At 44.3% G+C, this 13,397-nt stretch overlaps 1 protein-coding gene across 1 annotated transcript in view; it reads left to right on the forward strand.

The window, feature by feature from the left end:
- The window catches only part of adgrb3 (adhesion G protein-coupled receptor B3), a 1,012,398-nt gene that overhangs the window by 723,813 nt on the left and 275,188 nt on the right, over window positions 1–13,397 (forward strand). The window contains exon 16 of the mRNA XM_041188763.1: window positions 1,054–1,097. Within this exon, the coding sequence (XP_041044697.1) occupies window positions 1,054–1,097 (44 nt within the window). The remainder of the gene's footprint in view (window positions 1–1,053; window positions 1,098–13,397) is intronic.

Here is a 13,397-nt window from a genome sequence, read left to right on the forward strand (position 1 = left end):
TGGCATTACCATCACTGAATCCCCCACTATCAACATCCTGGGAGTTACCATTGACCAGAAACTTAACTGGACTAGCCATATAAATACTGTGGCTACAAGAGCAGATCAGAGGCTAGGAATCCTGCAATGAGTAACTCACCTCCTGACTCCCCAATGCCTGCCTACCATCTACAAAGCACAAGTCAGGAGTGTGATGGAATACTCTCCACTTGCCTGGATGAGTGCAGCTCCCACAACTCTCAAGAAGCTTGTCATCATCCAAGATAAAGCAGGGCACTTGATTGGCACCACATCCACAGTCACTCACTCCATCACCGACGCACAGTGGCAGCAGTGTGTAGCATCTACAAGATGTACTGCAGAATTCAGCAAGGCTCCTTGGTGAATTCTTACAAACCCACAGCCACTACCATCTAGAAGGACTAGGGCAGCAGATAGATGGGAACACCACCACCTGGAAGTTTCCCTCTAAGTCATTCACCATCCTGACTTGGAAATATATCAACATTGCTTCACTGTCGCTGGGTCTAAATCCTGGAACTCCCTCCCTAACAGCACTGTGGGTGCAACTACACCACATGGATTGCAGCGGTTCAAGAAGGCAGCTCACCACCACCTTCTCAAGGGCAATTGGGGATGGGCAATAAATGCTGGCCCAGCCAGCGAAGCCCACATCCTGTGAACGAAGAAAAAAAAATCCCATTGAATGGCAGAGCAGGTTCGATGGGCCGAGTGGCCTACTCTGCTCCTGATTTGTATACTGATATGTATGGTCGTATGTACCTTCTCAGAGCAACTGGGCAACACGTGCAGCTTTGCCAGCAATCGTTTTGCTCACCTCCTAAGAACAAGCAATTGAAGCAAACTTCCCTGTCAATAATATCAAGGTGAATTTATGCTGTTTGGTTGGAGCTATCAAGGGAGGGCTATCAGCTCAACTTATCATAGAGGGGGAGTTTACAATTAAAGCAGACCCTTCCTTATGCATATCTGATCAACTAAGAAGAGAACATAAAGAGAATGTTTACTTACAAGTGTTTTCTTTTTCTATAGGGCACCCACAATCCTTATTGTGCTCTCTGGGATTTCAGCAAAACGTAAGTCCCAACACTGCAGTTAATTCCTCAGTACTTAGGACAGCGATCTCCTGGACTAGTTTCGATTGTCTGAAAGGGTCAGAGTGGAATTTTCCAGATTTTTCTTTTTTTTTTGTTATTCACCTCTCCCAGGAGATCATGTGGCTTTCAGGCGGAGTGGGGAGTGTAAATACTGTGATGCACAAGGCTTTGCAGTTGTGTGTGACGGACCTGGATGGGTTCGAGGGTCAATTTCCATTGTTCATATGTTCAGTCCTGTAAACTGCGCCCTGAACTTTGCTGCCACAATTGCGGCTGAAATAAGCAGTGGAACCCTGTTTTAATGAAAACTCCTGGGATGGGCACTGTGTGATAGAATATATAAATTTGCACTCTCGCAGTGGGGCTCCACCTAATAGGAAGAAATAGCGATGAAAAATTCTGCAGCTCCCCTTCATTCCCAGGGCCAGATTGCCAGAGTTTACCCACCACTAAAATCTGCCCTTAACTATGTATCTTTGTGTATCCACTGCAACTGCAACCGAATATTGCATTAATGGTAGTCTGTTAAATAGCAAAAGACATTTCGGACAAAGATATTAAGTGTTGTGTTACTCTAGAGCAGTGATTTGTGAAGGCACTAGCTCTGCGTTTTATCCTCAGAGTTGGAACGTTGGAGGGGTAATTCTAACTGCAGGGAAATAGTGTAAGACAGATTCTAACAATATTGACTTCAGTGTAAAGCAGAGTATAATGAGCAGCCAGTTCCTTATCGCCCGATTTACACCAATGCCCACAGTTAAAATTAGCCCTGATGATGGAGAACAGGACCTGAAAATAAGGCACTTTACCCAGTGAGTGAGTGTTTCTTTGAGTTTGTCTCACCAATGAATAATCTGTTTGTTACAATAATTGTTACGTAAGTCATCAAGAGCAGCCTGATTACCATTTGATTAAAATAACCAAAGTTAATGTGATCCTTATGAGGTTGTCCAAATCAAGGCTAAAGCATTACCTGAAAAAAATCTACAAGAATGATGAATGTTTTGAGCTATAGGCAAGTTATCAAGTTATGGTGGGTTTTATGAAGTTTATTGTGTTTCTCGCATCTTAAATAAATGGTTTCTGCTGTATTTCTGCATTTGTTCTTTTTCAGCCAGCACAGACATGATGGGCTGAATGGCTTCTTCCTATGCCATAACTTTTCTATGGCTCTATTTGTCACATGCACTGTTTGAGCACAAGAAAGTTGAGAGGAATTAGTGGGCAATTGGGCACAATGGCTGTCGACCAGATTAAGGGGAAGCACTATTTAAGGGGGAATCTGAGGAAGTGCAAAGGAAGAATGTTGGAAGCTTAAAGATAAAGAGGCAGAACTGTCCTTGTGTGTGTGATGTGAAATTTTCATTTTCAGAGACCCACTCCTGGTTAAGGCGTGTTGAACATCATCCTGTTTACTCCAATGGGAAAGGTGCTTCATTCTGTTCTATTTAAAGGCAGCTTTCATCAAATCTCTGAAATGAAGTATCATTGTGAAGGCAAAATAGATTTGGATGGTGGTGGGGTCAAAACTTCCAACCATATTAAAACAAGCTGCTGCCTACTCCCTGCCCCAACAGGAGCACAAAATCCACCTCCCATCAGAATGGAATCAGTCTGAACTTGAAAAGTTAGCTCCACAAATTCCCTATAAAGATGCTACAGCTTGTGAATTCCATAAACTATTATTCAGTGCTATTTGAATACAGCGATTGTTTTCAGCGATTCACCCTGTGTGGTTGGTGCATGTTTTAGTCTGATGGTTTCTGACACTTACATCAACTGCCAGTAATAAGCTCTCATGCCGGTTGTGCTGTTAGTATACAGCATATACATTTTCTACTCGTCAAAAAAAAAATGAATAATGTACTAGGCCACAGGGAGATTTTACTTTTGCTCATTTAGCATTTTATTCTTGCCATTTTCAATGTTGTAGTTTAATCTACATTGTCTCACATGATAAAAACCTTCATGCAAACTCATTCAAGTAGTTATTCACCAATGTGCTGGAGATGGAGTGAGAGGTTAGGCCATGAATAATAATATATCTCACCTACAGCACAGCAAAATGACTAGTTAGCTTCAAACCAAACTTCAAAAGTAACTTGATGATGGAGAAAATAACTCTTGAGACTTCATTGATAAATCAGTCTGGAAAATACCCTGCGTCCTATTCTTCTCAATGGGTTTTGATATCCAGTGTGTTTGCTTTAGACATTGGGAAGGCCCCAGGATCAATCCCTGGGCTGCACTGAGTACATTTTTGGGCTGCGGTGGGGGGAAGGGTGAGTTATCCCATCCTTGATGAGGCAAAGGGAAAATTAACCAGGTTTCCTGTGCCTAATTATTATCTGTTGACAGAGAGTGAGAAAATACTATTTAGTCTATCCAGTTCTTTCTCTTCACGCTCCAAAGGAACATTTTTGACATTCAGCACCTGGGTGATAATCTAGAGGAGCAGATTGCCTGCCCAGTGTAGAACATGCCTATTGTTCAATCAGCTAAAACCAATGGGATAGAAAGCGTGCAGGTTCTACAATAGGTGGGTGATTTAAAAGTCTTGGTTACCAACCAGGTAAAATGACCCTCATAATGGACAGTCCACTCAGTCTTGCACTTTATACCCACCTTCAACCTATGAAGAAAAGCTTTGCTGCTTCACCTGCTCCCTGACAGCTGACACAACATTGGAATATTACTACCTGAAACAGGCACTTGAACATACCTTCCAAAATATCTTCCCCCACCCCACCAGTTCAGAAATCACGGTCCGGATCTCCCGAGCAGCAGCAACCATTATTGGATTGCTGCTGTGCTCCTGTTTTTGCCTGTCCCTACACTGTTCCTCATATCTGGCCAGGTCTTCCAAGCCAGGCTTCTCCAGAAATGTGCAGTGCGGCATCCCTCGGAGAGGTCTGTCGCAGCGCTGTAGTGTCAGGAAAAGACTGGACATACCCCTTTTTAGGTCACTAGCTGCCATAAGCTAAGGTTAAATGGCCATTATGAATGTTAGTGAATGGGTGAATGAGTGAAAGGATAGGGTGGTAGGGTGGGTAGGTGGGTGAGGTAAATGGATAAGTGGGTGGGATGGCAGGTAGATAGGTGGTATCATGGCAGGTAGGTAGGGTGGTAGGTGGATAAGGTGGTAGGTGGGTGGGGTGGCAGGTGGGTAAGGTGGTAGGTGGATAGGGTGGCAGGTGGGTAAGGTGATAGCATGGTAGGTGGGTAGGGTGGTAGGTGGGTAGGGTGGCAGGTGCGTGGGTGGGTAGGTGGATTGGGAGTAGTCAGGTCATGTAGTGTATTAGTAAAGTACTGGAGCTAGCCACGTCTGGTCAAAGGGGTAACTGAGTGGTGAGAGTGGTAGTTATGGGGTGGAATGGGGAGTCGAGGGTCAGTGTAAGTGATTGGCGAAGGGGGGTCAATTGTATAGTTACCCAGGAGTTAGACTAGGATCTTTCTGTTTAATATCTCCTGGGTGACTATCCAGGTAAATACCGCAGAACTGTCCAACTTTTGTGGAGGGTCTCGGGGAGTAGGGGAATTGTCCGTCAGAAGTACAGACTTCCTGGGAATTCCCAAAGAGGTCTGCATGTCAGGAATTCCACAGGGACCTAACACGTATCTTGGGTCGTACATCCAGTCTTTGATGAGCCGGGAACCAGAAGGCCTGGGCCAATCATTGACAGCCTCTCTCAGGAGAATACAACCGTCTCCCATTATCTCTCCCCACCACCCCCACCCCCACAAAGAACCATTCACCTCTGGTATGGCATTCACACAGTGGCAGCTAAGCTCCAGCCACACCATTCAAGGATGATCACACAGGCAAACAGAAGTATCAGATGGCCAGCCAAAACAAGTCTCTTCAGGGGGTCCTTCCAACCTGTCTCTTTACTGGTTGGAAGATTTGTCCAGAACAGTGAGAGGCTTTACAATCAACCTGCACCTGATATTTTTTAAAACTTGGGGTTTTATTTCTAATGTAGGAGGTGAGTGATTGCACCAGATTGTATGTATTGTCCAAGCAAGTGCTTTTTATGTCCAAACCGGAGACAGTTTTCTTCTTTCATTGAGTCTCTTTAACGTTGAAGATTCATTTCTGAGCTCAGCATGAGAACTAGAATGTTAACTATTGAATTGTTGTAGACTTAATAAATTGGATGGATCATGGGGAAATATTTAAAGGCAGCAGCTGATTTGTTGATGGTTTATTTATGAACAGTTGCAATACGCTATGTGGCATGATGCAATTGTTTTAGTCCCACACTACAGTCATATGTGAAAAGGGAGCTATCAATGCAGTGACAACTGTCTGGAGCTGCACTTCAGCTAAGCTAAACAGGCATTCAGATCTCCTTCATCATTTTACAGTTGGCAGTAATGTTGACCAATGCTTTCAGCCAAGCTGTCTTTTTCTTAAACCCAGTTTGGGGATGCAGGTGTCGCTGACAAGGCCAGCATTTATTGCCCATCCCTAATTGCCCTGGAGAAGTGGTGGTGAGCTGCCTTCTTGAATCGCTGCAGTCCATGTGGTGTAGGTACAGTCACCGTGCTGTTAGGAAGGGAGTTCCAGGATCTTGACCTAGCGACAGTGAAGGAACGATGATATATTTTCAAGTTAGGATGGTGAGTGGCTTGGAGGGGAGCTTCCAGGTGGTGGTGTTCCCATGTATCTGCTGCCCTTGTTCTTTTAGGTGGTGGTGGTTGTGGGCTTGGGAGGGGCTGCTTGACAAGTTGCTGCACTGTATCCTCAAGATGGTACAATTGCAGGGTCCTAGCATCTTGGGCTTTCTTTCCAAACAATGGACCTCGAACAGTCCAAGTTCCAAACACCATTTAATTTATAAAAATGCACACAGCACAAAGCCACATCACACATGACCTCCCCTTTAATGTTCACCTGACTGCGGAAAGTCTCATCCCATTCCAAGTGCCATTATCTTTAAAGGGGTGGTTCTTAAAGGAACCCTCAATTTTCCTGCAACAGGGCATACTGCATTACATAATACATCAATGGTGGAGGGCCTGTGTGTTTAATGTGCTGGATGGGGTGCCAATCAAACAGGCAGCTTTGTATTGGATGGTACCAAGAACCTTAACTGTTGTTGGAACAGCACGCATCCAAATTTGCCTGGCCATACAACTGCACAGACACTGCAAATCTCAAATGCAAACATGGGAATGGACAGAAATGTGGATCAGCTCAGTTAGCAGCTGAAAGGCGAGAGACCAGTTAATGTGGTGAGGCAATCTCTCAGTTTAATGAAAGAATTGACCTCAAATGTTAAGCCATCCTTTTCTGTCAGGTGCTGCCTGAGTGTCATTTCCAACATTCTCCATCTCAAGGAGATTGGATTTCCTGTGCTCTGTTAGCAGTTTAGTCATGGAAAGGCTTGTGAATCCTTTGAACACTATTAGGTTAAAATCACACCGTGAAAAATTACTAACAAATGGGTGATTAAATGCAGTGATAAATGCAGTGATAACAACTCTGTTAAAACCAACGGCCATAAATATATCTATAAGCTTATTAGCAAGCCTCTTAACTAATTCCGTTAATGAATGAGTTAACAAGGTGTAAATAATGTATTAATATCAAATTCCTCTGTCCACTGTTAGTGAATATATTAGATATGAACATTAGTTATATTTATGGCATTCTCTTTTAAGATTTTTTAACATGTTCATCACTGCAGTTAATTACACATTTGTTCGCAATTTTGCAGTGTGATTTTAACCCAATAGTGTTCAAAGTGTTCACAATTAGCCTTTTCATGACTAAACTACTAACTGTTAATAAAGACAGTAATCATTGATTGATTGCTTCTTAACCTACTGGACAAATCTACAGATGCTTGTAACTGATACCACACAGGCTTATTTCATTGTATTAATGTGCCTGACAGCTTGTAAAATATGTACATCAATATCGTAAACCATATGGCATAGAAATCCATCTGAGGAGTGCCAATATTTCATAGGATTACATAGGATATACGGCACAGAAAAAGGCTACTTACCCCAGCCAACCCATGCTGGAGATTATTCTCCACTCCATCCTCCTCCCATCATTTATCCTCCCATCATTATCCATCATCTTAACCCTCTATTACCTCTTCCCTCATATGCTTGTTAGTTTCCCCTTAAATGCATCTAGACCATTCACTTCAAGTACTCCCTGTGGTAGCGAGATCCACCTTCTTAAGATGAAGAAGTTTTTTCGGAATTCCCTATTGGATTTCTTGGTGACTACCTCATATTAACGGCCTATAGAAGAAACATTCTCCCTGTATCCAATCTAGCAAAACCATTCATAATTTTAAAGATGTTTATTATGTCACCAATCAGCCTTCTTTTTTCATGTGAGAAGAGTTTGAGAGAGGTTTTTAAGCCTATTGAGGACAAGACAGCAGCAGCCACCATGTTGTTGCAGACAAAATACCAGGCGACCAGGACAAGTGCCTGGAAAAAGGCTGTTTGCATTTTCAACTAAGTGGCTCAACACCTATTAAATTGCTCTCGAAACAGACGACGCCGGTTGCCACCCTTCCCTCTCTACCCATACCGGTCATCACTGTTACCCTCTGGATGCCCCCCTTTCTCAGTTTCTCCCTTTAACAACTTACCTGGAGCACAGCGGAAATTGCAGCTGCCCGATCTTCGAGAACTCTACTTTGCTGAGCTGCCTGAGGGCACCCGTTAAGTGTCTGCAACTTGCCTGCTCACTGATAACAAGGCCCTGAAGTCCCAATAATGTGTGCCCCTTGGGCCTTTCCATTCTGCTGCTGAATTGACCCTTTATTCATCATCCTAGAACTTCCTCTCTTTGTAAAAAATTTTGAGTAACTTGGAAGCATTGTGAACTGAGAATGATTAACTTTAAAAGGACATAGACAGATTGATGAAATGGGCAGACAAGTGGCAGATGAAATTTAATGCAGAGGACTGTGAAGTGATACATTTTGGTAGGAGAGGTGATATAAAACAAAGGATGTATTCCTAAAAGCAGAGGGACCTGGGGGTATATGTGCACAAATCATTGAAGACTGCAGGGCAGGTTGAGAAAGTGGTTAATAAGCCATACTTATAGAGTATAGAGTACAAATGCAAGAAAGTTATGATAAACCTGTATAAAACTCTGGATCAGTCTCAGTTGAAGTATTATATCCAGTTCTTGGCACCACACTTTAGGTAGGATGTGAAGGCACTAGAGAGGGTGCAGAAAAGATTCATGAGAATGGTTCCAGGGATAAGGAACTTCAGTTATTTAGACAGATTGGAGAAGCTGGGGCTATTCTCCTTGGAGAAGAGAAGATTAAGAAGAGATTTGATAGAGATATTCAAAATCATGAGGGGTCTAGACAGGGTAGGTAAGAAGAAACTGTTTCCATTGGCAGAAGTGTTGAGAACCAGATTTAAGGTGATTGGCAAAAGAAGCAATGGTGACATGAGGAAAGACTTTCTTATGCAGTGAGTAGTTAGGATCTGGAATTCACCATCTGAGCGCGGTGGAGGCAGGGCCAAACAAGGCATTCAAAAGTGAATTAGATAATTATCTGAGGAGAGAAAGCTTAGAAGACTACAGGGAAACAGGCCACATCATAATACAGTAAAACAATCAAGTCAGAGGAAGTACAGCTGCATTAAGTTTCAAGGGAGTAAGGCAAGGCTGGACGGCCTCTACTTTAATGCCAGGAGTATTACAGGTAAAACGGATGAGTTAAGGGTAAGGATTGACACGTGGAATTGTGATATAGTAGCCATCACTGAGACTTGGTTGAGGGACGGGCAGGATTGGCAGCTCAACATTCCAGGAGATAGAATCTTCAGACGAGATGGGGAGGAGGTAAAAGAGGAGGAGGTGTTGCATTATTAGTTAAGGAGTCAGTTACTGCAGTAAGGAGAGCTAATATCTTGGAGGGGGCATCGAATGAAGCTTTGTGGGTAGAGTTTAGGAATAAGGGGCAGCCGCATTGTTAGGTGTTTATTATAGACCCCCAGATAGTCAGTGGGAAATTGAGGAGCACAATTTGCGGAGGTTTGTAAAAACAATAATAGGGTAATTATATTAAGTGATTTCAACTTTCCCAACATTAATTGGGATAGACATAGTGTTAAGGGATTGGATGGAGTGGGTTTCTTGAAATGTGTACAGGAAAACTTTTTAGGTCAATATGTAGACGGTCCAACAAGGGACGGTGCATTGCTGGACCTAATTCTGGGGAATGAAGCCGGACAGGTGGCTGAGGTGATGGTGGGCGAGCATTTTAGTGATAGCGACCACAACATGGTACAGTTTAAGTTTGTTACAGACAAAGAAATAGACAAGTTGAAAAAAAATGTTTTGGATTGGGGGAGAGCGGATTTAGGAAAATACAGCAGGAGCTGGCCAAGGTAGACTGGGAACAGCTTCTTGTGGGGAAATCTACAGAGAAACAGTGGGGGGCATTCAAAAAGGAAATGGGGAGGGTACAGGCTCAATATGTTCCCTCTAGGGTGATAGGAAGGAGTAACAAGCCCAGAGAACCATGGATGACCAGAGATATTCAGGTTACGATGGGAAGGAAAAGAGAGGCTTTTAGTAGGTACAAGGGAAGCAAATCAGCAGAGGCATTAGTGGAGTACAGAAAGTGCAGGGTGGAGCTTAAGAAAGCAATTAGGAGAGGAAAGAGGAGATATGAGAAAGCTCTGGCTGGTAACAGTAGGGAAAATCCCAAGATATTCTGTAAGTATATCAAAGGGAAGAGGGTAACCAGGGAAAGAGTAGGGCCCATAAAGGACCAGGGGGGCAATCTATGGGTGGAGCCAGAGGACATCGCTAGAGTGTTGAATGAATATTTCACATCCGTCTTCACCAAATAGAATGAGGATGAAGGTATCGAACTCGGAGAGAGAGACTGTGATGTTCTTAAGCAAATTGATATAGGGAATGACAAGGCATTGGAGGTGTTGGCAGGCTTAAACATGGACAAATCTCCAGGTCCAGATGATTTGTGTCCCAGAATGCTAAGGGAGGAGATCGCAGGGGCTCTGACCCAAATTCTGAATTCCTCTCTGGCCATGGAGGAGGTGCCAGAGGACTGGAGAACAGCTAATGTGGTTCCACTATTTAAGAAGGATTGTAGAGATAAGCCAGGCCAGTGAGCGTCACATCAGTGGTAGGGAAACTATTGGAGAAAATTCTGAAGGAGAGTATCTATCTCCACTTGGAGAGGCAAGGTTTGATCAGGGATAGACAGCATGGCTTTGTCAGAGGGAGGTCATGCCTAACAAATTTGATTGAATTATTTGAGGAGGTGACCAGGTGTGTAGATGAGCGTGGTGCAGTTGATGTAGTTTATATGGATTTCAGCAAAGCCTTTGACAAGGTCCCACATGGGAGACTTATAAAGAAGGCAAATGCACATGGGATACAGGGTAATTTGATAAGGCGGATTCAAAATTGGCTTAGTTGTAGGAGACAGAGGGTGATGACAGAAGGCTGCTTTAGTGACTGGAAGCCAGTGTCCAGTGGCAAACCACAGGGATCTGTGCTCGATCCCCTATTATTTGTCATTTATATAAACGATATAGATGACTATGTGGGGGGTAGGATTAGTAAGTTTGCGGATGACACAAAGATTGGCCGGGTGGTTAACAGTGAGGTTGAGTGTCTTGGGCTACAGGAAGATATAGACGGGATGGTCAAATGGGCAAATAAGTGGCAGATGGAATTTAACCCTGAAAAGTGCGATGTGATACACTTTGGAAGGAGTCATTTGACACGAGGAAGTTCTGAGGAACAAAGGGACCTTGGCATGTCCATAGATCTCTGAAGACGGAGGGATATTAGTGGGGTAGTGAAAAGGGCATATGGGACACTTGCCTTTATCAATCAAGGCATAGATTACAAAAGTAAGGAGGTCATGTTGGAGTTGGTGAGGCCACAGCTGGAGTACTGTGTGCAGTTCTGGTCACCATATTATAGGAAGGATGTGATTGCACAGGAGGGGGTGCAGAGGAGATTCACCAGGATGTTGCCAGGGATGAAACATTTAAGTTATGAAGAGAGGTTGGATAGACTTGGGTTGTTTTCGTTGGAGCAGAGAAGACTGATGGGCGACCTAATTGAGGTGTACAAGATTATGAGGGGCATGGACAGAGTGGATAGGGAGCAGCTGTTCCCCTTAGTTGAAGGGTCAGTCACAAGGGGGCGTAAGTTCAAGGCGAGGGGCAGGAAGTTTAGGGGGGATGTGAGGAAAAACATTTTTACCCAGAGGGTGGTGATGGTCTGGAATGCACTGCCTGGGAGGGTGGTGGAGGTGGATTGCCTCACATCCTTTAAAAAGTACCTGGATGAGCATTTGGCACGTCATAACATTCAAGGCTATGGGCCAAGTGCTGATAAATGGGATTATGTAGGTAGGTCAGATATTTCTCACTTGTCGGTGCAGACTCGATGGGCGGAAGGCCCTCTTCTGCACTGTGATTATGTGATTCTGTGTAAAAAGGCAAGGGAGTGGGACTAGGTGAGTTGCAGAGAGCCAGCACAGACATGACAGGCCAAATGGCCTCCTTCTGTGCTGTAATTATTCTATGATTATATGCTTGTTACTTTTTTTTTTCTTTATTCTTTCAATCTTTTGTTCTTTGCTGACAAGGCCAACATTTGTTTCCCATCCCTAATTGGCCTTGAACTGAGCAGCTGACTTGGCCATGAGGACAGTTAAGAGTCAACCATATTGCTGTGGATCTGGGGTCACATGTGAGCCCCGCCAAGAATGGATGGCAGATTTCCTTCCCTAAAGGAATTATCATGGGGTAATTATTTAATTTTCTTGATGGTTTAATGGAGAATGATCTCACCCATTGTTCCCTGATCACAAATAGGATTGCCAGGCTGTCCCTGTCAGCTGGTTTCAGGTAGCCCAGGAGCAGAGGCTTCCATGAACAGGGAAGGGGAGAGTCAGCCAGCATTCCCAATACTGATTGCCCTTCCATATATGCATGACGGATGAGGCCACATCAGACAGCAAAGAAGTTCAGCCAAGATGCTCCTGTGTATTGGTCAGGCTTGAGGAGCAGCTGTCTTTTCCTACTCATTTTGCTATATTGCTATGTAGTCATTGCTTAGAGGTCAATACGCCTGCTGGGGAATAAGTAGAACCGTTATGGCTGATGTAGATGTAGGGCAATGGCTACAAATTTACATTCAGCTGGTTAAGCCAGATAATTGGGTCAGGAGGAGCCGAGTGTATCACTGCAATGCCTCCTTCATATTTGTGAATTGAGCATTGGGTCAGTTTTGGTCCATGGTCTGTTCTGGGTAACCGCAGTGGCATAGTGGAGAGTTTTATAATTTCCCATCTGTACATCAATTATCTGTATCTGTCATGGTTTTTGTCGTACATATAGACATTGAAGAGTTTCAGTGTGAGCACTGAGCCTCATGGCTGTCTGTTGTTGAGGAACTGGGGAGACCTGACTGATATCTCAATCGACACATTTCTCAGCATCATTCATAGCAGGTGTATTATTTTGAGCCAAGTCTCATAGACTCATAGGGCAGAATTTTGCTGTCGGCGAGCAGGGGGCGGGGCCCACTCACCGATGCGTAAAATGACGCGGGATGACATCAGACGGAACCCCCGACGTCATCCTGCCTCATTTAAATTTTCAGGAAGGCGGGGGCACAGCAAGATCAGCTGCACACCTGCCAATTGAGGCCATTGACAGGATCATTAAAACAATTAAAGGACCTGCCCGTCCAACCTTAAGGCTGGCGGGAAGGCCAGGAGCCCCGGTGGCAAATAGAGAAAACATGAAACCTCATCCAGTGGCGGGAAGAGGTTTCTTGCGGGTTTTTAATAAAGTTATTATGTAAATTATAAACACGTCCCATCTCATGTGACATTGTCACATGAGGGGGACATGTTAAGGAATTTTCTTTTTCTATTTTTAATATTTTTATAAGTGTCAGCGTTCTCCCTGAGGCAGCACTTAGCCTCAGGGAGATGTGCACTCTTTCATGTGCATGCGCAAAAGAGCGCACTCTCGCTTTTGGGGAATCCCTCCCCACCCCACCCGCACAGGCAGCATGTAGCACTTCCCGCCAGACATCATGCTGGGCGGGCCTTAATTGGCCCGCCCATGTAAAATGGTGGCCAGGCCCGCTTCTCCGGCGGGGATCAGCTCCCCGCCCGCCGGAGATTGGGTCGGGCCTGCCCGCCTGACAGGCAGAAAATTCTGCCCATAGAATTTTACAGCAGAAAAAGAGGCCATTTAGCCCATCATGCCCATGCT

Source organism: Carcharodon carcharias, chromosome 5 (genome assembly GCF_017639515.1).
Source record: "Carcharodon carcharias isolate sCarCar2 chromosome 5, sCarCar2.pri, whole genome shotgun sequence".
Classification (NCBI taxonomy): Eukaryota; Metazoa; Chordata; class Chondrichthyes; order Lamniformes; family Lamnidae; genus Carcharodon; species Carcharodon carcharias.